Source organism: Podarcis vaucheri (assembly GCF_965113315.1).
Source record: "Podarcis vaucheri genome assembly, chromosome: 16".
Lineage (NCBI taxonomy): Eukaryota > Metazoa > Chordata > Lepidosauria > Squamata > Lacertidae > Podarcis > Podarcis vaucheri.
Genome location: NC_138754.1, coordinates 10,530,380 through 10,558,376, shown reverse-complemented (window position 1 = coordinate 10,558,376; position 27,997 = coordinate 10,530,380). Strand labels below are relative to the sequence as shown.

Below are 27,997 nucleotides of genomic sequence, written 5' to 3'. Positions count from 1 at the left end.
TCCCCACAACAAACCCTCTGTGAGGTGAGTGAGGCTGAGAGACTTCAGAGAAGTGTGACTGGCCCAAGGTCACCCAGCAGCTGCAAGTGGAGGAGCGGGGAAGCGAACCCGGTTCCCCAGATTACGAGACTACCGCTCTTAACCACTACACCACACTGGCTCTCACCAGCTTCCTGGACCCCCATTCATGCTCTGTTGTCGGTTCTCCTCCAAATCACACTTCCCCCTCCCTGAATCGGGATTTTGAAGGAAGGGAAAGTGTGGTTTGAAGGGGAGCATCGTACAGACGACAGAGAACGGACGGAGGCACAAGAAACTGCCTATATACGTTACAACATGGCCGTCTGTCGTGGATGCTTTAGTTGAGATTCCTGCATTGCAGGGGGTTGGACTAGATGACCCTTGGGGTCCCTCCCAATTCTACATTTCTACGATTCTAACATTAGTATGGATGAACTTGTAGTTAACCGGAAGCAGAGGGGGCATGTGCTTTCTAAGGCCACCCTCCCCAGATGGAACTGGGATTGCAATGCCAAGCAGACTCCTCTGAGGAAGTCTGCAGTGCAGCCCTACCAGGTAGGCCTTGATGCACCTTCAAGTGAGTGGTCCCTGAACCAGTTTGGTTGGGAAGAAGACACAGGGGGTTTATAGGTGTATATAAGGGGTGGCTCCCTATCGCCTGGCCCAGCTGCTAAGTTTATGGCAGTAGTAGCAAGATCAGAATCGGATTTCCAACCCATTGTCTCCGGGACAGAAGAGACGGACAGATGTGGGGGGCAAAGGACTTGGATGGGTGTCCTTCCTTCCCTCTCCCATGGAACGGGGGTTTCTACAGCTACACACACTCTCACAAGACACCTTGAGATCTCATATTGCACAAATTGAGAACGGGGTTGGGGAAGAGAAGAAGACCAGCTAAAATATCTCCTTGTTAAAAATATCCCTCAAGGGAGGGGGAGAGACAGGGTACAAGGGGGCATGGCACTCATCCAGGAGTGTCCACAACGTCGTCACCACCCAGCGCTGGACGTCAGAGGCAGATTTTGTGTGGCCGGAGACTTCCGGGACTGTCGTTCGGCCTCCTCCGCATCTCTTCCTTCACGTTCAAAAAGACAGGCTGTGCTGAGGGAACGGGGTGCCCAGACTTTATTGAAAGCGAGCCCCTTCTGCTGCCTCTCCTCGCCCCACTGGCCCTGTGGGGGTTTCAATATGGGGCAAAGCCCACACAACCCACCGTCAAGGGCAGGACTGGAAATGGCGTGTGTGGAGGCACTAATAGGTCCAAAGTGGGCAGGGCAGAAATGAGGCCCAGGGACGTGTCCCCAACCAAAGGGCGGCTGAGGGGGTTTGCGGCCTGGCTTCCTGCCCCCTGCGGGTGCGGCACGGGGCTCGGCGGGTGCCTTTTGGCAAGGAGCTAAGATGGCGGCAGTGGGGAGGTTGGCCTTTCCTTGAGGGAACAGCTCCTTCCCTCTCCAGTCAGTCATGGCTCAGAGACCCCTCAGGCCGACTTTCGAGGCGGACAGCCTGCCCCGAGATAGTGGCGAATTGCCCAAGTACCCGTTTCCTTATCTCTAGACGGGCCTCCTGGCCCCTGCACCCGCCCAAGCTTGCCTTTCCTACAGGCTGACCTTCCGACACCAGAAGTGCAGCCCTGGACTCTTGTGGCCTCACATATTGGACGTGAGCTTCGCTTTCCCAGTGTCCACGTCGGGGCTGAACGCCACAGAACCTTTGCGGGACGGGGCGGCCGTGTGGCGGGGCGTGGTGGCAGGTGACTGCGGGGTGCTGGGCCCGCTCACGGACCGACTGGACTCCGAAGCGGCCTGCTGGGGCGAAACAGGACGCCTGGCAGCGCTGGGGGCCGGCTTGGCCAGAAGCCCGGGGACCGAAGGAGACGACCGGTACGTCAGGTTCCCGGCCGACTTCCGGGCTTGCTGAGGGGGGCCCATGTCCGCCGGCTGGGTGAGCCGGTTCGGCAAGGAAGGCTGGGAGGCCGAAAGCGGCCTAACATCCTGGGTGAGGCGGCCCGCCGAGAGGCCCTGTGTGCTGCGGTGTTTGACCAGCTGCTGTGGCTGCAGAAACAAGGAGATGTGGGAGCCGGTGGCCCGCGAGAGGCTGTAGTGGAGAGTCCGCCCGGGCGGGATGGCCGCAATGCTCGCCGGCTGCTGCAGGAGCGAGGTGGAGACAGAGGTGCCGCGGGACTTGGAGAGCTGAGGCTGGCTTGGGGCGGCTTCCGCTTTCTGTATGGGCTGCGGGATGGAGGGTCCGAGAGGAACGCCACGGGGGCCGGTGCTTTCCAAGGGCGACGGGCACTGGACCATAGGGGAGGACGGGGACCCGACCGCCGGCGTCTGTAAGTGGGACTGCGCCCCCGAAGCGGGAGAGCTGACCGAGGAAGGGCGCGAGCTGCCCAAGCTGGGCTGGGAGCGCCGGGGCTGGCGAGGGTATAGGGTGGCATCGGGGGACAGAGGGCTGGTGACGGAAGAAGGGGGCAGGAAGATGTGAGCTGCGAGGCTCTGCTGGTGCGTCAAGGCAATGGCGACGTTTGTGGTGGCGGCGGCGGTCTGCAGCGGAGCGTGCACCAGGGGCTCCCAGATCACAGCTTTGCCGCTCAGCTCGCGCCCGGCCACCACCGGCTGCAGCTCTTGGATGTTGTGCGCCATGTCCTGGTCGTGCTTGACGATCTGCTGGATGATCTCTTGGTTGACGGAGCTGGAGCTGTGTTCGGCACGCTTGCGCAACAGGATGGAGTTCTTCTTACCTGGAGAGACACCGGAGGATGAGCAAAGGGCATTATTTATCATCATCATCATGTCCAGCAGTGGAAGAGCTTCCACGCTGGGCTTTAAGCAAACACAGCAGCTTTCCACAGTGCCAGAGGCTTGGTCAAGCTACTTTGGGGTGAACTCTGTGCTGGTGGGCAAAGGGCAGAGGGATGAGGGGAGGAGAGGATGGCAGAAATCGAAGGCTGCCTCTTATTTACAGTAGGCCCATTAGTGGACCAAAGTTAGGTTCATTAGTTTTGATGGGTCTGCTCAGAGTTGGGCTCAGCTGGATAGCAACCCAGAGAGGGTATAACAAACTTAGTTGGTCTCTAAGGAGCTACTGGAAGGAATTTTTTATTTTGTCTCAACTACGGCAGACCAACACGGCTACCTACCTGTAACTGCAACCCAGAGAGTAAGAGAGAAGGGGTGAAAAGAGAGTGAGAGCGAAGCGAGCAGCAGAGAGAGAGAAGGAGATGGCAAAAAGAGAGGAATTGAGAGGTGTGGCAGAAAGAGGCATATCCTTCAACTCTCCCGGGGGAAAAACTGGGACATCTGTTTTTTTCTTGCAAGAGCATGGCACCCCTTTGGGACACTGTGATCTCTTGTACGATTTCGGGCTGTGATTTTCCCCCCCCCGAAAACTTTTTGGGGGCTGCGATCTTGCACTGTGCCTGAAAAAAGTGCTTTTATCAGGGGGCGAAATTGTGGCACAAAATTGTCCAAAATCACAGTGCCCCAAATGGCTGCCGTGCTTTCATGAACAAAAATGGGAAGGTGACATCCCATTTTTTTTCCTTTGAGGTGTTGGAGGGTATGAAGAGGGAATGTGTATTTGTGTGTGTGTGTGTGTGTATGTGTGTGTGTGAGAGAGAGAGAGAGAGAGAGAGAGAGAGAGAGAGAAAGGGGGCGGGAGCAGAAAAAGGGAGAGATAAGCAGGGGGCTTGTTTTTTGCTTCAGAATCAGTGCCTCTGACTTCCCCTCAGAGTCCTCCCACCCCCAGGCCAGAAGTGGAGAACCTCAGGCTGAATGATGGTCTCTAGGGCTCCCTAGAGATTCTTCCCAGGCCACCCCCCAGCACCAGCCCAGCTCCACACCCTCTGTGAGTGTTTCTCCCTGATAGGGATGTGCCTGTGAGCTCTGGTCATGTCTCTTGCTGGTCTGGAGGCATTTTGTGAGTGTCTGTAGAAACCAACCTACTGTACAAACGGCAGAATTTACTTCCATCACTCTGCCTGCTTCTGCCCCCTGGTCCCAGCCTCCACCGGCATGTGTCCTCCAGAAGGCTGCCCAGAAGGGATTGAGGCCCCACTCCTATCCTAGCCAGTGCATTGGTCCAAGTGACCAATAGCCTCCAGCCACACGTCTCACCTATGCGGTCCAGTCGGTCCATGGCGACGGTTTCAAAGGCCCGGCGCATCATGGGATATTCCTCCAAGACTTCATTGAAGTTGTCCACCGAGAGCGAGTAGAGGCGGCAGTAGGTATCGGCACGCACGCTGGCCGTACGCCGGCCGCGGGTGAGGAGGCAGATCTCTGCAGGGACCAATCGAGGGGATGGGGATCAGGAACAGTTTCAGGTGTTTGCAAGGAGAGGTTTGCACCCTGTCGCTTGATCACCTACAGTGAGCAAGGGTTTCCTCCAGGATAACTCTGGGAGAGGCAGTTTGGGATGGAGACCTTGTGCATCTATCTTAGGCCCGAACTGTTTCATACTCCTCTACAAAAAGAAGTTACTGGAGCTGACATAAATAGCATGTGTGTGTGGGTTTTTTTGGGGGGGGGACCTGACCCCTTTCAAGCCAACCTGCTCACCCAAACTTTTTCCCTAGTTCCCTTTCGGCACTATTTCAGGTAGGTTACAAAACGGGACCCAAAAAAAAGAGTCCTAACCATTCAGAGCAAGGTCAGAAAGCATTTACCTCTCTCTGATTTGGTTTTGTGATGTTCTCACCTAGCCAAACCTGATTGGTTATTTGGTGCCGTGATGTCATTATGCTGGCTACGTGATCCCTGATTAGCTGGATGATAGAGCACGTAGAACCTATCAACAGCAAGAACATCAAATTTGCCACACAGCAGCTGCCAAGAATGGAAGGAAATAGGAGCAAATTGGATTATAACACTGTGTGTGTTCTTGGTTGGGCTGCAAAATTATTGGCGCTCACACCTTGAACATCATATATTGCGGGAATGCTGGTTATTGCCTCCACAATTCAGCAACCCCAGTTTGCCAGCCATCTTTAAGCTTGAATTTTGAAAGCGTACATATATTTGAAAAACACAAAGCCATGTTTTGGAGCTTGCTGATTCCTCCCCCCCCAAAAAAAAGAACACCCCTCCTCTCTAAAACATACCCCCAAAGTAGGAACCATCTGAGAGCTTCATCTCTTTGGAGCCTCGAGTCAGGATGCTGACCACGCCGTGTTGGATGAAGAACATCTTTTTGCCCACGGTGCCTTCCCGGATGATGAAGTCCCCCGGCTGGAAGACCTCGAAGCGCAGCTTGGTCAACATGGCCGTCACGAAGTTGGGGTCAGCGTTGGCAAAGAGTGGCATGTTGGCCACCAGGTTGCGGCAGTTGAAGTTGATTATTTCCTAAAAGGGGGCGGCAGGGCAGGTCGTAAATCAGAGAGGAAGAAAACTTGCGCATGTGAGAAGAGGGGCTCACAGCACTGATACTCTCATAGAGCTTGCTTCCATACTGGGTTTCCAGGGGGGCAGGGTACCCCCAAAGCCCAGCACAGAGCAAGACATGTCTCTATGCCTTCCACTTCCAGCAGTGCTCCAAAAACTCACTCACACAATCTAACCTATGCTCAGGTGTGACGCGTGTGACGCGGCAGCTAAACAAGCCAATGCAATTCTGGGCTGCATCAATAGGAGTATAGCATCTAGATCAAGGGAAGTAATAGTGCCACTGTATTCTGCTCTGGTCAGACCTCACCTGGAGTACTGTGTCCAGTTCTGGGCACCACAGTTCAAGAAGGACACTGACAAACTGGAACGTGTCCAGAGGAGGGCAACCAAAATGGTCAAAGGCCTGGAAACGATGCCTTATGAGGAACGGCTAAGGGAGCTGGGAATGTTTAGCCTGGAGAAGAGGAGGTTGAGGGGTGATATGATAGCCATGTTCAAATATATAAAAGGATGTCATATAGAGGAGGGAGAAAGGTTGTTTTCTGCTGCTCCAGAGAAGCGGACACGGAGCAATGGATCCAAACTACAAGAAAGAAGATTCCACCTAAACATTAGGAAGAACTTCCTGACAGTAAGAGCTGTTCGACAGTGGAATTTGCTGCCAAGGAGTGTGGTGGAGTCTCCTCCTTTGGAGGTCTTTAAGCAGAGGCTTGACAACCATATGTCAGGAATGCTCTGATGGTGTTTCCTGCTTGGCAGGGGGTTGGACTCGATGGCCCTTGTGGTCTCTTCCAACTCTATGATTCTATGATTCTAAGGTTATATATATGTGTAGAAAAAAAGGAATATCCTAAAGACCCCACAGTCTCTGTTGACTTTATTCCAAAGAAACAGAACCCTAGGCAAGTGTTGTGTATCTCACTTGTCAAAGATTAGGTAAAAGGTAAAGGTAAATGGACGCGGGTGGCGCTGTGGTTTAAACCACTGAGCCCAGGGCTTGCAGATCAGAAGGTCGGCGATTCAAATCCCCATGATGGGGTGAGCTCCTGTAGCTCGGTCCCTGCTCCTGCCAACCTAGCAGTTCGAAAGCACGTCAAAGTGCAAGTAGATAAATAGGTACCACTCCGGCGGGAAGGTAAACGGCGTTTCCGTGCGCTGCTCTGGTTCGCCAGAAGCGGCTTAGTCATGCTGGCCACATGACCCAGAAGCTGTATGCCAGCTCCCTCGGCCAGTAAAGCGAGATGAGCGCCGCAACCCCAGAGTCGTCTGCAACTGGACCTAATGGTCAGGGGTCCCTTTACCTTTACCTAAAGGTAAAAGACCCCTGGATCGGTTAAGTCCCGTCAAAGGCGACTATGGGGTTGCGGCTCTCATCTCACTTTCAGGCCAAGGGAGCCGGCGTTTGTCCACAGACAGCTTTCCGGGTCATATAGCTAGCCTGACTAAACCGCTTCTGGCGCAACAGGACACCGTGATGGAAACCAGAACGCATGGAAACGCAGCTTACCTTTCTGCCGGAGCGGTACCTATTTATCTACTTGCACTGGTGTGCTTTCGAACTGCTAGGTTGGCAAGAGCTGGGACAGAGCAATGGGAGCTCACCTTGTCACAGGGATTCGAACCGCTGACCTTCTGATCGGCAAGCCCAAGAGGCTCAGTGGTTTAGACCTGCGTCCCACTGTCAGAGACTGAGGCACATACAACAACATGAGTTTGTTCAATTAAGACTTTCCCCCCTTAGCTTATATGGGTGCTGTTTTCCAGTGAAGATGTGTGGATCCCCTTTTCCAGATCCCTGATCCCCAACCTTGACTACCCCTCCCCCTCCCTCTCCAAAGATGGGTGCTGCCCAGGTACGTACCTCTTTGAGAGGCTCGCTCAGCTCCCCAAGGATGTTCTCCTCGTCAAACATCTTGCCTTGGTAACGGTGTTCGTAGTACTCGTGGATACGTTGGCGTGTGTCTCCCGGAAGCTTGTGGAAGGACATGTATTGCTCTACTTGCTTGTACTAGGAGGAGAGACGAGGGGAGAAGAAAATCAGAAGAGTGCAGATGGATCAGGCCAGAGGTCCAACTTAGTCCAAACTTACTTAGCAGAGTTTTACATTCCCCTTTTTAACGCACAGCGGGTAGCTGGTTGCAGGCTTGCGTAAGCCTTTCACTATTATACAATTCAGTATTGAATTGTATGTTCCTGGTAAATTCCTTTTTATCCCTCTTAAAAGAATAAACACGCCACAATCTTGTTTAAAGTACAGTCATACCTCGGGTTGAAGTTGCTTCAGGTTGAGCGTTTTCGGGTTGCGCTCCATGGCGACCCGGAAGTAATGGAATACGTTACTTCCAGGTTTCGCCGCTCACGCATGCGCAGACGCTCAAAATGACATCACATGCATGCGCAGAAGCGGCAAATTGCAATGCACAGACACAGGGTGCGTTCGCTTCAGGATGCGAACTGGGCTCTGGAACGGATCCCATTCGCATCCAGAGGTACCACTGTGTATAAAAAGTAGTTTACTCACATTCAGTTCACAGTTGACAGACTTAGTTACAAAGAATATACATGTGGATCTATCCCATATGGGGATAATCCCAGTGTCCTCTGTTGGCTGAGAGCCAACAGAGCATATCTAGCTAAAAAGCTGCTCCAACGATGGAGGAAGCCAGAGAGAGAGAGAGAGTGCTGCGTGCTTTGTCCTTTTGTTACCTGGACAGGTAAGGTCATGCCCACCTCTAGTCACATGCAAAGGAAGTATGTCCCACTCCAGGAGGAAACAGGAAGTTCCGACTGGCTGAATCAAACATCCCCTTGCATGTCTACTCTAGGAAAACAAGGAATGTTGTACTTGACTGCTACTTATGTATCACTTCCCACAGCTCTCGTGGTGGCCAACAAGATGCCTCATTGGTGCAGGACCCGAGTGCAACAGCAACTCTCCCCACTTCTGGGGAATTGAACAGGGGAGACAAATTGTGGCCCTTGTGGCTAAAAGCCAGGTGATCTGTTCCAGGATCCTGCTCTCGCAGTGGACAACCAGATGTCCGTAGGAGAATCTCACAAGCCACAGCAACTCTCTCTGCTTGGGATTCCCGGCAACTTCAGAGGCATACTGCCTCCGACAGAGGACACAGAAAATAGTCGTTGTGGCTGGCAGCCATTGATAGCAGAATATGTCTAATCCTCTTGCAGCAAGCCACCTTGTGGCAATGAGTTCCACAGGTGAACTGCACCTTGCATGAATACCTACTTCCTTTAGTCAGTCCTAAATCTTCCACCATTCATGGGAAGTTGCCCTCGACTGACTCTGGGATCCATCTAGCTTAGTACTGTCTGCACTGACTGGCAGAAGCTCTCCAGGGTTTTGGGGAGCGTTCTCTCTGCCATTCCTACCTGGAGATGCTGGGGACCGAACCTTGGGACCTTTCCATGCATAGCATGCACTCCACCACTGAGCTACGCCGCTTTCCCTTAAAGATTCTAAGGTCCTAGTCCTCATTGTTCTGAATAAAAGACCTGATTAAATAGGAGCATGGACTGAGTCAGACCCCTTGCTCCAACTACGCTGACTATTCCTGCATTGCATGGCAACGCTCAGCTTCCGGCCTGCTTTGAAACTGACCGACGAGGTGAGCCTTGCAAGAGCTCTGCTTGCCCACAAGGCACATTGCAAGACACCAGGTCCTCCACAAGCAAAAACGGGCGACCCTGCAGCTCACCTTCTCCTGGTACTGGCGGCGAGAGGAGTCCAGTGACTGGATGAGGGCAGTGGCATGGCCGATGAACATGGCGTAGCAGGTGGCCCCCACGATCATGCTCAGCATCGTGAGCCAAACGTCCGTCATGCCCTCAGGAGCCTGCTGCCCGTACCCGATGCACAACATGTGGCTCATGGCCTTGAAGAGGGCGTGAGAGTACTGCTTGCCCCACGAGTCATTCTGTGGGGCAGAGAAAGAAGCGGGCTTCAGCGCAGGCCAGTCGTTGGTGTGCACATTTGTGGAGGTGGGAGCAGTCTTACCTGCACAGGTCCATTGAAGCAGCCATTTCTGGTCAGTATGGTTACCTAGGGTGACCGCAGAGATCACCTCCAAGTGACCACACACTTTGATTTTTATTTTATTTTTTAAACCCATTTCTTCTCATTTTGTTCTCGAACAGGGTTTCCCAAACTCGGACCCCCAACTGTTTTCGAACTACAATTCCCATCATCCCGGACCACTGGCCCTGCTAGCTAGGAGTTGTTGTCCAAAAACAGCTGGAAACCCAAGTCTGGGAAACTCTGTTCTAAAATTATGGGCTCAAAGTAAAGTTAAAATTCAGAAGGGTGATGTGGCCAGAGGTGCTTTGACCATATATCAACTAGAACAGTGTCTCCCAAACTGGAGTCCCCAGCTGTTTTGGGACTGCAGTTCTCATCATCCCTGATCACTAGCCTTTCTAGCTATGGATGATGGGAGTTGTAGTCAGCTGGAAACCCAAGTTATGGGATGGTTTAAAGGCTAGTTTAAATAGGAAGCAACCTTACACTGATACGATATGATACAATGATACGATACGATATGATACGATAATCTTTATTGTCATTGTCCAATACAGAACAACGAAATTGAAAATCTACATCAGACATTCATAAACCAACAAGCCTGCTGCTATCCCAGCCGGGTTAGCCCTCTAAATACCCCATAATTAAATACAATATGTTCCCATAGAGACTACCTTACACTGCGTTTAAAACCAAAATTGCATTTGAATAGAAACTGTTTCTCAGGCGGCTAGTCCTAGTCTTTATAACCCTGTACAGTGGTACCTTGGGTTAAGTACTTAATTTGTTCCGTAGGTCCGTACTTAACCTGAAACTGTTCTTAACCTGAAGCACCACTTTAGCAAATGGGGCCTCCTGCTGCTGCCGCGCCGCCGGAGCATGATTTCTGTTCTCATCCTGAAGCAAAGTTCTTAACCTGAAGCACTATTTCTGCGTTAGTGGAGTCTGTAACCTGAAGCGTATGTAACCCAAGGTACCACTGTACCTTCTTCCAGAAGGCAGAAGCTGAAAGAGATCATTTCCGGGGTGCGCACTATCCTACGCTATCTCTGCAGCTTTCTTATGGCACCTGGAAGCATAGATTTGATCCAAGGTAGTGCCTGGCGTGCTCTGGTCCATGGGGTCACAAAAAGCTGGACACAACTAAACGACCAAACAACAACAACAACAAGGGCCTCTACCTGTCTTAAGCTGGCTCTGCCTGTTTATAGGAATGCCGTGGAGGGGCCCTTACCACCATGTGGTTGATGGAGACCCAGCAGTCCTCAGGGAAGTCCTGAAGCATGGGGACCAGGAACTGGAGACAGCCGTCCCAATGGCAGAGGAGGAGCATCATCCCAATGAGGTTGAAGATGCGCACGACCGCGCTCGCCAGGTCATAGGTCATGTGGAAGATCTGGACAAGAGGAGAGAAAGCCGGGACAGACCGTGAGAGGAGAGCCCGAGGCTGCCTGGGGTGTCTTTTGGCTGCATGACCCTAAACAGCCTCGGCCCAATATACCTGAAGGAGCATCTCCACCCCCATCGTTCGTCCTGGACACTGAGATCCAGCACCGATGGCCTTCTGGCGGTTCCCTCGCTGCAAGAAGCAAAGCTATAGAAAACCAGGCAGAGGGCCTTCTCGGTAGTGGCACCCACCCTGTGGAACGCCCTCCCACCAGATGTCAAAGAGATAAACAACTACCTGGTTTAGAAAACATCTGAAGGCAGCCCTGTTCAGGGAAGTTTTTAACGTGTGATATTTTTAATCTTTGTTGGAAGCCGGCCAGAGCGGCTGGGGAAACCCAGACAGATGGGCAGGGTACAAATAATAAATTATTATTATTATTACCATGAGAGTGGACCACTTGTTTGGGTTTTGGTCTCACTTTAAATACGCTCATTGTTTTTAGTTATCTTATGTGTGAATAACCTTGAGACGGTGGTTTAGAAGGCAATTAACAAATTAATTGTAACCACCATAGCAATAATAATAACACATATCTGTGGAGGTTCATGGAACAGATACAGTACATCTAGGGGAGTTTGGGCTTGGGTGAGCTCACAAAACTGCGATATTTCCCTTAGGAAATGAGAAAGATGCTTCCTGCCAGGTCTAATATGGATTTTATCTTTTTAAAAAAAGTTTAGTTGTTTCTAGCTGTTTGTTTTTATTAATGACGATTTAATCGCCTTATTCATCTTTTGCAAAATGTTCTAACCTTTTATTACCATCAAGTGGTATGTAAATCTTGTGATGGGCGGTGGGGGAATCTTGATTATTTCATTAATTCAGGACGCCAGAGGATTGTGCGAATCATAGTCCAGCAACAACCAGAGCGCATTATTATTATTATTATTATTATTATTATTATTATTATTATTATTGAGTTTATACCTGGAGGTCTCAGGGCAGTTCACAGAAAATATCACAACATATATAATCAGAATAAAAACAACAACCCAATAATAGCCCCCCCCCCAGAAAAGAGCCACATTTTAAAAGGGTATAGGATGTCAAACAGATCAACCAAAAACCTGGTTAAAAAGGAATGTTTTTGCCTGGTGCCTAAAGGTGTGTAATGAAGGTGGCAGGTGAACTTCTCTGGGGAGAGCATGCCACAGGCAGGGAGCCACTGCAGAGAAGGCCCCGTTCTCGTGTGGCCACCCTCCAGACCTCTCAAGGAAGGGGCACACGAAGGAGGGCCTCGGAAGATGATCTCAGGCTCTGGGTAGGTTCATACAGAAAGAGGCGGTCCTTGAGGTATTGCGCCGTTTAAGGCTTTATAGGTCAAAACCAGCACTTTGAATTGGGCCCGGAATCTAATTGGTAGCCAGGTCAGTCATACCTCGGGATAAATACACTTCAGGATAAGTATTTTCGGGTTGCACTCCGCAGCGACCTGGAAGTAACGGAGCGCGTTACTTCAAGGTTTCGCCGCTCACGCATGCGCAGACGGTCAAAATGACGTCACGTGCATTCGCGGAAGCCGTGTCTTAAGTTCTGTTCAGGATGTGAACGGGGCTACGGAACAGATCCCGTTCACATCCAGAGGTACCACTGTACATGTGTCTCCACCCCCATCGTTCTGCCCGGACACTGAGATCCAGCGCCGAGGGCCTTCTGGTGGTTCCCTCATTGCGAGAAGTGAGGTTACAGGGAACCAGGCAGAGGGCCTTCTCGGTAGTGGCGCCCACCCTGTGGAACACCCTCCCATCAGATGTGAAGGAAATAAGCAGCTATCCTATCTTTAAAAGACACCTGAAGGCAGCCCTGTTCAGGGAAGTTTTTAATATTTAAGGCTGTACTGTTTTTAACACTTGATTGGGAGCCGCCCTGGGTGGCTGGGGAAACTCAGCCAGATGGGCGGGGTATAAATAATAAATTATTATTATTATTATTATTATTATTATTATTATTATTATTATTATTAAACCAAAGGCAGCCCGATCAGGCTACATACAGACGGCCATGGGTTGTTGGTAAAGTGGGAGGCCTATCAAGCCCAACCTGGTGGGCCACTGTACTTTTGCATCTACCTTGGCTGGAGTCACATGATGCAGTGGTCCTGATGTTGACTCACCTCCTCCCACTGGTGGATGTAACGGATGAGGCGGGAGAGGCGCAGGAGGCGCAGGAGGCTGAGGATCTTGGTGAAGCGGACGATGCGCAGCGCCCTCGCCGTCTTGTAGACGTCGGAGTCCACCTGGGTCTCCAGGTCCACGATGAGGAAGATGTAGTCGACGGGGATGGAGGAGACAAAGTCCACCAGGAACCAGGTCTTAAGGTACTTCATCTTGATGGTGTGAGGGTCCAGGATGATCTCGGTGTTGTCTTCCACCACAATGCCCGTGCGGAAGTTCAGGACGAGGTCGGCCAGGAAGAACGTGTCCGAGAGGACGTTGAAGACGATCCACGGAGGGGTGTTCTCATCCTTGAAAAACGTGATGCCCACGGGCAAGATGATGAGGTTGCCAACCATGAGAAGCAACATGATCAAGTCCCAGTAGAACCTGCAAAGGGAGTAGAAGCAAGCGCACTTCGTCACAGCAAGAAAGGAAAGAAGGTCTGCCAGAAATTTCTTGGAGGGTTTGGGGTAAATTACATACACAGACACTCCAAGTGTCCCTATTTTCCAGGGACAGTCCCAGATTTACTGAAGGTGTTCTTGTTTATGATTTAATCCGGGAATGCCCCTCTTTTCCTTTGGACGTCCCTATTTTCATTGAAGGAATGTTGGAGAGGACGGTAGGATGTCCCTATTTTCATCGGAGAAATGGCGGAGGGTATGGAATAGGACTTTTTTCAGCCAGAACTCAGTTCCATCGCCTCTCAGGGGGGCGCTATTCATGGGCGTAGCCAGGATTTTTGTTGGGGGTGAGGCTTTTGTGGGGGGGGGCAGAACCTCAGTTAGCTTTGAATTTTTATCAATTTTTATTGCTTGGGGGGCAGCTGCCCCCTCTTTACTACAACCATGGTGCTATTGCCATTCTAAGAGAATGAGGGAGGTGTTTGTGGTGAGTTTCTTTTTCTAGAAAAATAGCATTGGACGTCCCTATTTTCATCGGAGAGATGTTGGAGGGTATGTGTACATGGCAGTATCAGAAACTCAGATACAACCTAGTTTACAGTCATCACAATGGAATATCTCGGTGCCCCCCTTTTTTTTACACTGCAATTTATCGATGTTATTAATTTCATTTCTATACTGCCTCTGCACTGGCACGGCCTATTTACGATTGGTGTGTACTGGCACCTATTTTATTTCCCCCCCAAAAAAACCCACTGGTATTAGCAGTAGTAATAACAACAATAGCAGCAGCAGGTTCAAATTTGCTTTATTTCTATGTAGTTCCGAAAAGCCACCCTCCAGGCACAAGGGAGGGGTATCAACAGGTCTGGGGGAACCCCAAGGTTTACAGAAGGACCCTCCATTAAAGGGGGGGAGCCTAAAAGAGGAGGGGACTCAAATCTGCCCAAATGTGGACTGAGCATGCTCAGTGGTCACAAATTGTGGACTCTACCACAGGTGGAGTGGAAAGCAGGAGGGAGAAAGGAACGGAGTATGTGGGAAAGGCTATGGCTGGCTAAAACCCTGAACAGAAGCACTCCATCCCTTTTGTTGTGGGTCATTTCTAAGCTCCTGATTCCTTTTCTGTGAGAGAGCGTGCTCCCTCTCCCCAGACTGGGATGCTAGGAGGTAGTGATTATGCAGTGGAGTGGCAAATGCACTCTGGACATGCTCAGAGGCACCCTATCTAACCTTATAGTTGTTTCATAGGTTTCTGATGCTCTGCCCAAGCCCTGAAGCTGCATTTGCAGGGCTCTGGCGTTCCTGCTCTCGTGAGATTTTACTCCAGTCTTATCCTCTCCTTTCTTAACTCTTCTGAGTCACAAGGATTGGATGGGATGGGTACGCAGAGGGGAATCAAAGGAATAGCATTTCCCTGGACCTTCACTGCTCTTCATCAAAAGTGTAAACCAGGGGTCAGCAAACTTTTTCAGTGGGGGGCCGGTCCACTGTCCCTCAGACCTTGGGGGGGCGGACTATATTTTTTTGGCGGGGGAATGAACGAATTCCTATGCCCCACAAATAACCCAGAGATGCATTTTACATGGTACAATTGTTTTTGATTTGACTCGTTTCTATTCTGTAAATGGAGGTTGGTTTGAGGCCTGGGATTGCTACCGTAGTGGGGCGAGGGAGGTATGGCAGTGGGGGCAGATGTCATAGGCGAAGGGGATCGAGATATGGATATGCTCGTACCCCTTCCAATCTGCGCCCCATCCCGAGGGACGAAGGTAGGGTGAGCAAGGATTACTCACCTCCGTCACTGGTGTTGTGCAATGCCAGGTCTATAGGCAAAAAAACCGCCACCCTGCGAGACTTCTTCACCTCGCAGGGGGTTGACCTGGCTTGTGTGACGGAGACCTGGGTGCGCGAAGGGGAAACTGTTACCTTACGAGAGATGGCGCCCCCGGGTTTCTCCGTCCTCCACCAGTCGCGGACTGTGGGCCGGGGGGGAGGGGTGGCATTATTAATCCGAGAAGACTGTTCTTTCAGGGCTCTACCATCGCCATCGATCCCCGGCATTGAATGTGTTGGCCTAGTGTGGGGCTCCGAGGAGAGCTTGGCTGTCTGGCTGGTGTACCGGCCACCTAGCGCACCAGCAGCCACCCTGTCAGGCCTGCTGGAGGCGGTGGCCGGCTGGGCCTTGGAGTTCCCCAACCTATTGGTACTGGGGGACTTTAACATCCATGCTGATGCCACTCCCTCCTCACAGGCTCTGGACCTGGTGTCTTCCATGGCGACACTAGGGCTCTCCCAGTTTGTTTCGGGCCCCACACATCAAGCAGGCCACACGCTGGATTTGATCTTTGGCGCCGGTATAGATGTGATCATGTCTCCCTCGATGAAGGTGCCATGGTCTGATCACTATGCACTGAAAGCCAGGATTGATTTTCCACCCCCACCCTGCTTAGGTGGCGAGCCAATTTGGGCTCGCCCGCGGAGGCTGATGGACCCTGATAGATTCCGTCAGGCCTTGCGGGACCTTGCTCCCCCTGGCGACTCATTGACTGAGCTTGTTGAGGGCTGGAATATCCAGCTCCTGGCAGCCATCGATGAGATCGCACCTAGGCGCCCTCTGCGACCCCGCAGAAACCGGGCTCCCTGGTTTACCGAGGAGCTTCGGAAAATGAAGCGGGACCTCAGACGGCTAGAGCGAGTATGGCGGGGTGCCCGTGACGGAGCTTCAAGAACATCTTATAGGGTTTTTATGAAAACCTACGAGATGGCAGTGAAGGCCGCTAAGAAGTCCTACTTCTCGGCCTCCATTGCCTCCGCTAGCTCTCGCCCGGCGCAATTATTTAGTATAATTAGGTCTTTAACGTCCCTCGAAGGACAGCCAAATTTAAATAACAATTCGGCACACAGCTGCGAGGCATTTGCGAGCTCTTTTGCGGAGAAGGTCCTGTTGCTCCGCCATGACCTCCCTGCCAATTTGGATACAATGAAGGAACTGGAGGCCCCTCGACTGTCCTCGGGTCCAGTATTGGACCACTTTGACCGGATATCCCCAGCTGATGTGGACAGACTCCTCCAAGCTGGAAAGCCCACCACTTGTCCTCTTGACCCGTGCCCGTCCTGGCTGATTAGAGCGTGTCCAGACGAGCTGCGGGCCCCCCTGGGTGATATCATCAATTTGTCCCTTGGCACTGGGATATTCCCAGGGGAACTGAAGGAGGCAGTGGTGCGTCCGCTCTTAAAGAAAACATCATTAGATCCTTTAGATCTATCCAATTACCGCCCGGTTTCGAATCTTCCATTCCTGGGTAAGGTGATTGAGAGAGCGGTTGCTGAACAGCTTGGTAGGTTTCTGGATGAAACATCTGCTCTCGACCCATTCCAGTCCGGCTTCCGCGCTGGTCATGGGACCGAGACGGCTCTGGTCGCCCTAACAGATGATCTCCGCAGGCAGCTGGATCGAGGCGGGTCGGGGCTGCTGATTCTTCTAGACCTGTCAGCAGCCTTTGACATGGTCGATCACGAACTCCTGGACCGCCGCCTTGCCGACGTGGGGATCCAGGGCACAGTCCTTCAATGGCTGCGCTCGTTTCTCTCCGGTCGGGGACAGAGGGTGGCGCTTGGGGGGGAATTGTCATCGCGCCACTCCTTGGTGTGTGGAGTGCCTCAGGGTGCGATTCTCTCCCCGATGCTTTTTAACATCTTTATGCGCCCCCTCGCCCAGCTTGTCCGGAGTTTTGGGCTGGGTTGCCATCAGTATGCTGATGACACCCAACTCTATCTGTTGATGGATGGCCATCCTGACTCGGCCCCAGACACACTGACCAGATGTCTGGAAGCTGTGGCTGGATGGTTACGTGGGAGCCGGTTGAAGTTAAATCCTTCGAAGACAGAGGTCCTCTGGCTGGGACGGAGCGATATGGGATTGAGGGGGCAACTCCCGTCTCTTGCGGGGGTGCAATTAGTGCCAGCATCATCCGTGAAGAGCTTGGGTGTAATCTTCAATACCTCCCTCTCTATGGAGGCGCAGATTACAGCTATAACAAAGGCGGCATTTTTTCATCTCCGCCAGGCTAAGCAGTTGGCTCCTTATCTCTCTCGCCCTGACCTAGCCACTGTGATCCATGCGACGGTCACCTCCAGACTGGATTATTGTAACTCGCTCTACGTGGGGCTGCCCTTGAGACTGACCCAGAAACTCCAGCGGGTGCAGAATGCCGCGGCGAGACTCCTTACGGGGTCTTCGCTGCGAGATCATATCCACCCGGTGCTGTACCAGCTGCACTGGCTCCCGGTGGAGTACAGGATCAGGTTTAAGGTGCTGGTTTTAACCTTCAAAGCCCTATACGGCCTAGGACCCTCGTACCTACGGGACCGCCTCTCCTGGTATGTCCCACAGAGAAATTTACGGTCTGCAAATAAAAACACCCTAAAGATCCCAGGCCTCAGAGAGGTTAGGCTGGCCTCAACTAGAGCCAGGGCCTTCTCGGCCGCGGCTCCAATCTGGTGGAACGCTCTGTCACAAGAGACTAGAGCCCTGCAGGACCTGGCATCCTTCCGCAGGGCCTGCAAGACAGAGCTGTTCCACCAGGCCTTTTGTCAGGGCGCAGCCTGACCCCCTCCTCTGGCAATCTGCACAAAAATTTGCTTGATGGTTGCCATTAATTTGATTTTAATTTGATTTAATTAATGTTATAATGAATGTTTTAGAATGTTGAACTATTTTTATTGTTGTTAGCCGCCCTGAGCCCGGCTTCGGCTGGGGAGGGCGGGATATAAATAAAATTTATTATTATTATTATTATTAAAAGCACACATTCTACTCATAAAAACACGCTGATTCCCAGACCGTCCACGGGCCGGATTGAGAAGGTGATTGGGCCAGATCCGGCCCCCAAGGCCTTAGTTTGCCTACCCATGGCGTAATCAATCAGTCAGCCTAAAGATCACAGAAATAAAAAGAAAGAAAGGCTTGTCATTCACAGCCATTTATCCAAGGGAGCTTTCTTTGTGAATTACAATCTCCATCTGCCAGTTGGCTTTTCGTTTTTTGTTAAGGGCTCAGAGAATTAATACATAGAGAAGCCATGTGTTTATTGACCAAAGATCATTACGCGATCAACAACGCTTAATCCTATTTCATGTCTCATCCTAAAGAGAAGGTCAAAAGCCTTTGCCCTGTAACATACCATCTGTCGAAGATTGATGAACAAGGCCTGGAGACAATGAGAATTCCTCTACGCTGAGCGGAGTGAGCAAAGGATTATGGGAGTCAAGCCAAGCATTTCTGTCCATTGCTCTTATAACGTCAAGGTTCTCCTAGTGAGTGATAAGACCTGATCTAACTTAGAAACTGATAAAAGAGGAATTTTCCGTGGCGCTGTGGGTTAAACCACTGAGCCTAGGACTTGCGATCAGAAGGTCGGCGGTTCGAATCCCCGCAACAGGGTGATCTCTCGTTGCTCAATCCCTGCTCCTGCCAACCTAGCAGTTCGAAAGCATGTCAAAGTGCAAGTAGATAAATAGGTACCCCTCCAGCGAGAAGGTAAACGGTGTTTCCGTGCACTGCTCTAGTTCGCCAGAAGCGGCTTGGTCATGCTGGCCACATGACCCGGAAACTGTACGCCGGCTCCCTCGGCCAGTAAAGCGAGATGAGCGCCGCAACCCCAGAGTCGGTCACGACTGGACCTAATGGTCAGGGGTCCCTTTACCTTTACCTCTCCTAGTGGGTGACAAGACCTGATCTAACTTAGAAACTGATAAAAGAGGAATTTCCCCTTAATATTGTCCAATTCCCAGAAACCCTCAGGGGAAGCGTTTCCCAGCAAGGAGGGTGCACTGTTGGAAGAAGTTTATCCCATTGAATATCTCCTGTTAAAAGCAGAGAGCCTTTTTCACCATCTCAGGACACCCCTGACTTTTTCTGAGAGGGTAGAAATCCACACTGAAAAACAACCCCAAGATTGTGCAGCCAGAAAGTTGCCTTATAAAAATAAAGAGCAGAAGTGTTTGTGTGCGTGTGTTGTTAGGATTCTTGCTCCATGCTTGCAGTCATGAGATTGTTGTCTATCACGCGACAGTGTATGTTTTCATTCCACCGTGTGGGAAGTGACGGAGACAGGATGTTTCGGTATTACTGTGTTTCCGTGATGGGGGACTACTGTCCTTTGTTCTTTCCCTTTGCTGTCTGATGAGAAGGAGGAAGGAGCTAAGTCAGAATGCTCCAAGTGTATTATATGTAAATAAACGTAGCTCAGCCAAAATGCTGTGCTACTGAGTCTGTTACGCAAACTGCTATACACTCTGCAGGATCCTAAAGCGTGCTAATGCCTTTTGGTATCCGTCGCTGTGATGTTCAGGCTGGAGAAAGCTTTTGAAGCTCCCGAACGACTGAGAAAGTTATTCTTTTGGTCATAATCAGTGCTATTTTTCTAGAAAAAGAGGTGCTTTCCCCTTGTTTTCTTAGAATGGCAATAGCACCCACTTGAGAGCTGCCAGAGCTGAGCTCCAGTGAGCTCTGGCTGAAATAAATAAATAAATAAAAGCACCCTGGTCACAATGGAAATGGTTTGGTTATTAATGGGGAAAGTAATTTAGATTTCCTCTTAAATATTACACACTGCAACAAAATGGTGCTGTCTAGAGCGAAGCTCTTAAGGCCCCAGTCACCCCGTTCCGTTCTCTTCCACCAACGTTCTGCCGCGACCTTCTGGCAAATACAAGGAACTGCACTCAGCACTTAAAACATCCACCCAAAAGTTCCAAGGTGACCCGGAGGTCACCTTGAACAGTCTGCAGTTGAGCTGAGGTGAGTGCACCAAGGAACAGAGCTAGTAAAATGCTGGGAATAGTCCTTGCAGATTGGAAGCCATCCCCAGCCTTCTGGTGAAGGATGAGCTCATTTTCGCAGGCCCTAGAATTTTCCGCTCAGATGACTTTTTCGCAGGCTCCCTTTTACAGGGTTGCCTTGAGCTGGCAGACTGAGACTGCTGCTGTGGGATTCCCTTCTCTGTGCCAACCAAATCCCCAGTTCCCTTTTGGCAATTCCCAGGTTCCTGCTGTGCCAGATGCCAGGGAGGCAAGTGTCTCTTACTGGTACCCTGGGCATCCGTTGCTCAGATAGGAGAATGACTCTTTGGTGCAAATTCCAAAGAGCACCGTAACCCCAGAGTCCAGTCACAACTGGACCTAATGGTCAGGGGTCCCTTTACCTACTTGCTATTATATATAAAAAACTTGCTTGTTTCTTCTTTTTCATCCCCACCTATTTTGCCCCAAAAGGCAACTCACATTGACTCTGGTTTGTGAGAAATCACTGTGTGTGTGAATTGGTTCCTGATCTCTATTGACATGTGAACACATCTGTTGCTCAGGGTGTGCCAAATACAGAAATCTTCAAGCTGCTAAATACAGAGAGCAGCGAGGAGACCGAGGGAAGCAGGCCGCATGTATTTTCACATGGCCACAGATTTGTTATGCAAACACAAGATGGGCAATCATTCTGGTGCGAAACCTGGCAGCCCGACAATTGCAGCGCCTTCCTGTTTTCAAACCACCAACATTCTAGCCCTCAGGCTTTTGGAGTCAAACTTTGAAAGAGATTTCACCTTCCACTCTACTGCTGACCAAGCCTTTAGCCTGTGGCCCTCCAGAAATTGTTAGACTCCAATTCCCATCAGACCCAGCCAGTGCAGCCTAGGATCAGGGATAATGGAAGCTGTAGTCCAAAGACATCTGGTGAGCTAGCGGTACGCTTGCAGCATTAGAGAATCATTCCTGTGCCTTTAGTGGGTCATATTCCCTTCTGGGTGTCATGGACTGGCTGGAGGCACCAGCTGGGGAGCCCCCAAGGGAAGAAGACTCAGAGCCAGGGGTTTGGTGGCAGGATGGTGATGAATAGTCAGGAGGAGAGGACTGGGAGTAGGAGGTGTCAGAAGCTGAAGAGGCAACAGGGTTTAGTGAGCAGGAAGAGGCCATGTCAGAGAGCAGTTCAGAACCAGAGGCAGAAGCGGAGGCTGGAGAGGAGAGAGGCCAAGAAGCAGAGATAGGCTGCTGAAGAAGCCAGGGAGTCTCCTCTTTCTGCAAAGGGCAGCTCCCCTCCCTCCCCAGTCTCCCAGAACTGACTGGCAGCAGTTCTCTGGGGTTTTAGACAGAGAACATCCCCAGCCCTACAGGAGATGCTAGGGATTGAATCTGAGGCTATCTACACGCAGAGAGAGAGCTCTGCTATAGAGCTATCCCTCCACAGCATCATCCTTGACTGTCCGTTTGCTGGGCACTCTCCATGCTACCCCGTACCTCCAAGGTGCAGAATTTGTGGCCCTCCATATGTTGCTGGCAGGGCCGGATTTAGGTCTGATGAGGCCCTGAGCTACTGAAGGTAATGGGGCCCTTTATATGTCCAGCTGTCCTTTCTCAACAACAAATTGTTGCTTTTTGTGTGTTGAATATATGCTACATGGTAATTTATGGACCTAAGAGGTATCTAAAGCCATCTGCACGTAACAAAATATGTATTTTTCCAGAGTAATTGTTGAACTGAAATCCAGAATAGATTAAGTTTGAGAAACAAGGTACCACTGTATATAGAAATGAGCAAACCAGTGATATTTTAGGGAGCAGGCTAGCAGACAGGGCCCATGACTTACAACTCCTAACACCCATGACCATTGGACATGTTGGCTGGGGGAGATGGGAGTTGAAGTCCAGCAATGTCTTGAATGCAACAGGCTCCCCTAACTACATGTAAAGTTTGATTTTTTAAAAACAACCTTCCTCTAAGACAGGGTTTCCCAAACTTGGGTCTCCAGCTGATTTTGGACTACAACTCCCATCAGCCCTGGCTAGCAAGACCAGTCATTAGGGATGATGGGAACTGTAGTCCAAAAAACAGCTGGAGACCCAAGTTTGGGAAACTCTGCCCTATGAGTTCATGGTAGCCAGCAGGACACACACACACACCCTGTTTCACCTTCACAGTAACCCTGAGAAGTAGGCCAAATTGAGAGATTGTGATTGGCCTGAGGTCACCCAATGGGCTTCACAAGTTAAGCAGGCATTTGAACCCGGTCCCTGCCCAGAAAAGGGAGGCTGGTCCATGAGGGCAAATGGGGCAGTGCCCCACCAAGCTCAGTTTGCCCTCAGCCAGTGCCCCACCTGTGGCCTCCTTACCTACATCCAGTCAATAATAATAATAATAATAATAATAATTAATTAATTAATTAATTAATTTTATTTATACCCCGCCCTCCCCAGCCAAGACCGGGCTCAGGGCGGCTAACACCATGTATAAAAACAACTGATTAAAATACAACTTAAAAACAAGATTAAGATGCAACATTAAAATGCAGCCTCATTTCAGCAGAAACTCAAATCAAAAACTTTTTGGGGATGAAAACGTCAAATCTTCACCAAGGCTAACTATCCAGACTGGTCCTACGTGGGCCAGAAAAAGTCCCCAAATAGGAGTTCCAACACAGAAGGAGAAAGGAAAAAAGAAAGAGGGGGAGGGAATAAACTGACTCCAAGCCAAAGGCCAGGCGGAACAACTCTGTCTTACAGGCCCTGCAGAAAGAAATCAGATCCTGCAGGGCCCTGGTCTCATGAGGCAGAGCGTTCCACCAGGCAGGAGCCAGTGTTGAAAAGGCCCTGGCTCTGGTTGAGGCTAATCTGACTTCCTTAGGGCCCGGGTCCTCTAGGGTGTTGCTATTTATGGACCTTGAGGTCCTCCGCGGTCCCATAGGTATGAGGGTCCTAGGCCGTGGTCCTAGTCCTAGGTCCATGGGGGTGGTTCTGCCTGTCAGCTTCCTCCACCTTCTTAGTCTCTTGTTGCTCCTTGTAGGGGGGGAAGAGGAGGAGGGTGGGACAAAACTAGAATCTAGAATTAGCTGGCTCCTCTGCCCGCCACCGGCTCTGGCGCCACCTACTGTTCAGCTCCCTGCCTTCCACTCCACCAGCTGAAAGTGGCCTCAGCCACCACTGGCTCTAACCTTCTGGGAGGTTAAAAGGAGACTGCATGTTCTGACAAGTAGGAAAGAGCCTGGCACTCAGCCACAAAATGTAAGTGAATTACAAAGATGTTAGTGACTTCACAATAGTCGCCTCTCCATCCCCACATAAATGCTGTGCTCCTAGCTATCGACTCGTTTTTGTCATCAGCCTAAGCCTGGGATGGGAGAATGTTTTCCTTGGCAAGGGCCATTTTGGCTCGCAGTAGAGCTTCCTGTGGGACTGCATGCCAGACCCCAAAGCATTTGAGGGGTATATGAAGCAAGGCTGCTGAGAGGCGTGGCCTAGGAAGAGGGGTGTGGCTTGGGGATACAGAGAGAGACCAAGAGGCCAGACAGGCTGCGTCGGGGCCGGAGGTGGGCGTGGCCTGGAACAAAAGTGGGCGGGGCAATGGAGGTGACAATTGGCTTTTGTACAATATGGTTTGAATTTCCTTAGATAAATGGCCCTGTTGATCACACCTAACCTGGACACGGGTGTTTTCGTATAAACTGCAGATGAGAAGCGGTAATTGTCTATCTACGTTCGACAAACTTGAGTTTTTCCCAAAATCTGTCTCGTGATATCAAATCAAAAGCAGATTTAAAATCTATAAAGGCTGCACAAAGGGATCCTCCTTTTTTTGTGGTAAATTTTTCCACAAGGAGTACTAAGCCTTGATCTATGGTTGGCCAATATGCCCTGAAACCAGCTTGTCAAGCTTGCAAAAATCTATCATTTGCCCGATAACAAATGTTGGAAATGTAAAGAAACAGAAGGTACATTCTTTCACCTTTGGTGGACGTGCCCAAAGATTAAGGCTTTCTGGGAAATGATATATAATGAACTGAAAAAGGTATTTAAATATACCTTCCTGAAGAAACCAGAGGCCTTTCTCCTGGGCATTGTTGGCCAATTGGTGCCAAAGAAGGACAGAACTTTTTTTATGTATGCTACTACAGCAGCAAGAATACTCATTGCAAAGTATTGGAAGACACAAGATTTACCCACTCTGGAAGAATGGCAGATGAAGGTGATCGAGTACATGGAATTGGCAGAAATGACTGGCAGAATCCGAGACCAGGGAGAAGAGTTGGTGAAAGAAGACTGGAAGAAATTTAAAGACTATTTACAGAAATATTGTAAAATTAATGAATGTTAGGAGGATGTTGGATAGAAACTAAGGGGTTTCCAGCTGTAATGCTTTAGGAGATACGGAAAAAAAAAGGTTTATAAATGGGTAAAAGTTTAATGGTAAGGATTTGCTGAACTAACAAATTGAAGTGGAATACAAAGAAGGGAGGTATGAGGAGGTCTGGGGAAATAAGCGTAAGGAAGATATGTTATGGAAAATTATTTGTTTTTTAACTGTTTTTATGTTTAATTTTGTATTTTGTTTCTTTTCCCCCCCATTGTTATATTTTTAAAAACTTTAATAAATATCTTTTGAAAAAAGAAAAAAACCAGTTTGTGCTTCTGTAATCACATGTTCTTGCTCCATGCAGTCCACAAGTTTAGCCACTCAGAGGTCAGAAGCTTCTACACACACACACACACACACACACACACACACTTTTCTTTCTCTCCTCCAACATCCACCCATGCAAGCAAGAAGCACTTCAAGGTTCAATCCAGCCAGGCCAAAATATTTGAGGAGGGTGTTTGACAGCATAGCTGAGAGGCATGACTTAGGGAGAGGGTCCGGGGGCCGCATAGAGAGGCCTGGGGGGCTGCATTTGGCTCCTGAGCCTGAGGTTTTCCACACCTGGCCTAGGCTCTTCAAGGACAGTCCTGCAACCCTTTAAAAAGAGGAAGATGTCTTGTAACAAGTCAGATTGTTGATCTATCTAGCTCAATGCTATCAGTACTAACTAGTAGGCATTCTCTAAGATACCTGAAGGATCATCTCCACCCCACTGTCCAGCCTGGACACTGAAGTCCTGCTCCTAGGGCCTTCTGGAGATTCCCTCACTGCGGGAAGTGAAGTTGCAGGGAAGCAGGGAGAGGGCCTTCTGTGGAGCAGCCTCCCACCAGGTGTCAAGGAGATAAACAACTACCGTATTGGCCTGAATATAAGCCTCACTTTCCCCAAAAAATCTGACAGTGAAAAGTTAAAGTGTGGCTTAAATTCACAACCTTACAAAAATTGTCTTCTACGATACCACTGCTGAAACAGACATACGGTAAAACGGAACGTGTGTGAGTGCTTGCGGAATTTTAAGGGAGTGGCTTATATCTGGGTATTGTATTTTTTATTTTCCCCCCTTGAATTTTAAAGGTGTGGCTTATCTGCGGGTGTGGCTTATATTCAGGCCAATTCGGTATATGACCTTTTGCAGACATCTGAAGATAGCCCTGTATTGGGAAACTTTCAATGTCTGGTGTATTATGTGTTCTTTTATAATCTGTTGGAAGCTGCCCAGAGTGGCTGGGGAAACCAAGTCAGATGGGCGGGGTACAAGTCGTTGTTGTTGTTGTTGTTGTTGTTGTCTTAATTTGGAACCTGTGACATGCAAAGGATACCAAACAGCCTCGGCCCTGTATACCTGAAGGAGGGTTTTCACCCACATTGTTCACCTTGAACACTGAGATCTAGCTCTGAACATCTTCTGACAGTTTCCGCACTGCGAGAAGTAAAGTTACAGGTAACCAGGCAGAGGGCCTTCTCTGTAGTGGCACCCACCCTGTGGAGCGCCCTCCTGTCAGATGTCAAGGAGATAAGTAACTATTCAACCTTTGGAAGACATCTATAGGCAGCCATGCATAGGGAGGTTTTCAACGTTTAATGCTTTATTATGTTTTTGTATATACCGGAAGCTGCCCAGAGTGGCTGGGGTGACCCAGTCACATGGGAAGGGTACAGATAATGAAATTATTATCCTTAAAGGATGTGTTTTACCACTGAGCTATGATCCTTTCCCCTGAAGGATTCCTCTGCCTAGGGACCCATGACAGACAGGCGGGAGGACATAGGAATGTGCCTTTCACTGTGTCAGACCATTGGTCCATGTACCTCAGTGCTGTGTACACTGACTGGCAGTGCCTCTCCAAGATTTCAGACAGGACTACCTGGAGATGCTGCCAGAGACCTTTTGCAGGGAATGGCAGATGCTCTGACCACAGAACTACAGTCTCTGTTTGCAGGCTCCCCTCACAGCCCCCTTAACCTTCAATTTACATCCACAGCAAGAGCTGGGGTCCGTATTTGCATTTACCAAGGGCCAACACAGATTGGTTAATTGGGACGCATGGCATGGGCAAGGCCCAGGTGGCACACACAGACCGGTCAAGGAGGAATTTAAGACCTTTGCTTTCCTGCAGGCAGGATGTGAAATGAGAGCACCTGTTCTGGTGGATCAGGGATGACTCACTTCCCCCCGTCCCCCCCCCTTTGCTCCTCCTGCCTTTTTAATAGTGGGGATAATTCGGAATCTGTCCTGCGAGTTTTACTGTAAACTGAATGGCAGGAGATATAAATAGAACGAATAAATGAATAAGTAAACAACGGGGAGACGTGGGCCAAATAGCCCCGGGAAGGAGGGCTGGCCCTGTTGCTTCAAGAATATATGCCTCTCTCTCCTTCCCCCGCCCCCTTTTCGCCTTGCAAGGAGAGGGGGGGTGCTAAAGAGAAGTTGGTGAGGGTAATGTTGTGGAAGAGGCCGATGACGCCATGAATGCGCCCAGCGCTTTATTTTAAGAGCAGCTCGCCAAAAGCCCCCGCCCCGAGGGCAGTCCAAAGCAAACCACCACCGTCTGGCCCTTCAGACGGCCTGGGCGAGTGCAGTTTGCAAGCGAGAGAGATTCAGCACCTCGGACAGCGCCGCGCGCCCCGGCTCTGATTTCCCACGACCCGGTTGGCGGGTCCTTCTTCCAGGGCGCACCCACCCACCTCCACCCCGGCTGAGAAGTGGGTCCCTGGGGTGGGGGTGCCCGAAGCCCACCCCCCTCCGGCGCGCTCACCTGAAATCGCTGTAGGGATGGATGATCCAGTACCCGACGGACTTGACCCTCTGCTGCTCGATCTCCACCGCCTTGTGGCTGCCGAACATGCGGAGCGAGAACTTGTTGACGGCCGGCTGTAGCATGGCGCCCAGTTGCCGCTGCACGAAGGTGCCCTCGGGGCCGTCGGGGCTGGCGGTGGCGGCAGCCGCGGACGCGATGTCGGCGGCCACGATCTGCTCGGCCACGGTGGCCGGCGCCATCTCCGCTTTGCTGGGGGCCGCCGAGCCTTTCCGGGTGGGGGGCTCCGACCTGCCGTCGGGGGGCTGGCAGCCCGACCTGGATCCGCCCGGGGGCCTCCCCGCGGCCTCGCCGTCCATCACGGGCGGCGGCGGCAGCGGCGCCTTAGGACGAGGGTCGGGGGGCCCCTGGAGCGGCCGGCGCGCCCCCTCGTGGGGCTCGGCGGCGTCCATGGCGCTCGTCGTCGTCATCGTCCCTTTAGGCGGGCGCCTTTCCTTCAGATGCCCTTGCCCGGGCGGCCCCGCTGCCCTCTCTCCGAGGGCGCATCCCCTCGCCCGCCCCGCTCGGGCCCGGCTCCAGCGGGGAGGAGGGCGCGCACA

General features: G+C 50.9%; 1 protein-coding gene across 1 annotated transcript; it reads right to left on the bottom strand.

Annotated features, from left to right (window-relative positions):
- Positions 1 to 167: 167 nt before the first annotated feature.
- On the bottom strand, positions 168 to 27,997 carry HCN3 (hyperpolarization activated cyclic nucleotide gated potassium channel 3). The gene is made up of 8 exons (XM_082202101.1): positions 27,399 to 27,997; positions 13,008 to 13,437; positions 10,679 to 10,840; positions 9,122 to 9,340; positions 7,267 to 7,413; positions 5,123 to 5,363; positions 4,137 to 4,301; positions 168 to 2,761 (listed from the first exon to the last, which is right to left on the bottom strand). The coding sequence occupies exons 1-8, from the start codon at positions 27,866 to 27,868 to the stop codon at positions 1,668 to 1,670; spliced, it is 2,928 nt and encodes a 975-aa protein (XP_082058227.1). The 5' UTR covers positions 27,869 to 27,997; the 3' UTR covers positions 168 to 1,667.

Coding starts and splice junctions, on each gene's coding strand:
- HCN3 (XM_082202101.1), bottom strand. CDS start 27,868: ATGACGACGACGAGCGCCATGGACGCCGCCGAGCCCCACGAGGGGGCG. Junction 10,841..13,007: donor ACATCCACCAGTGGGAGGAG/GTGAGTCAACAT, acceptor CCTCTTGTCCAG/ATCTTCCACATGACCTATGA. Junction 4,302..5,122: donor AGATGGTTCCTACTTTGGGG/GTATGTTTTAGA, acceptor TGGTCCCTGCAG/AGATCTGCCTCCTCACCCGC.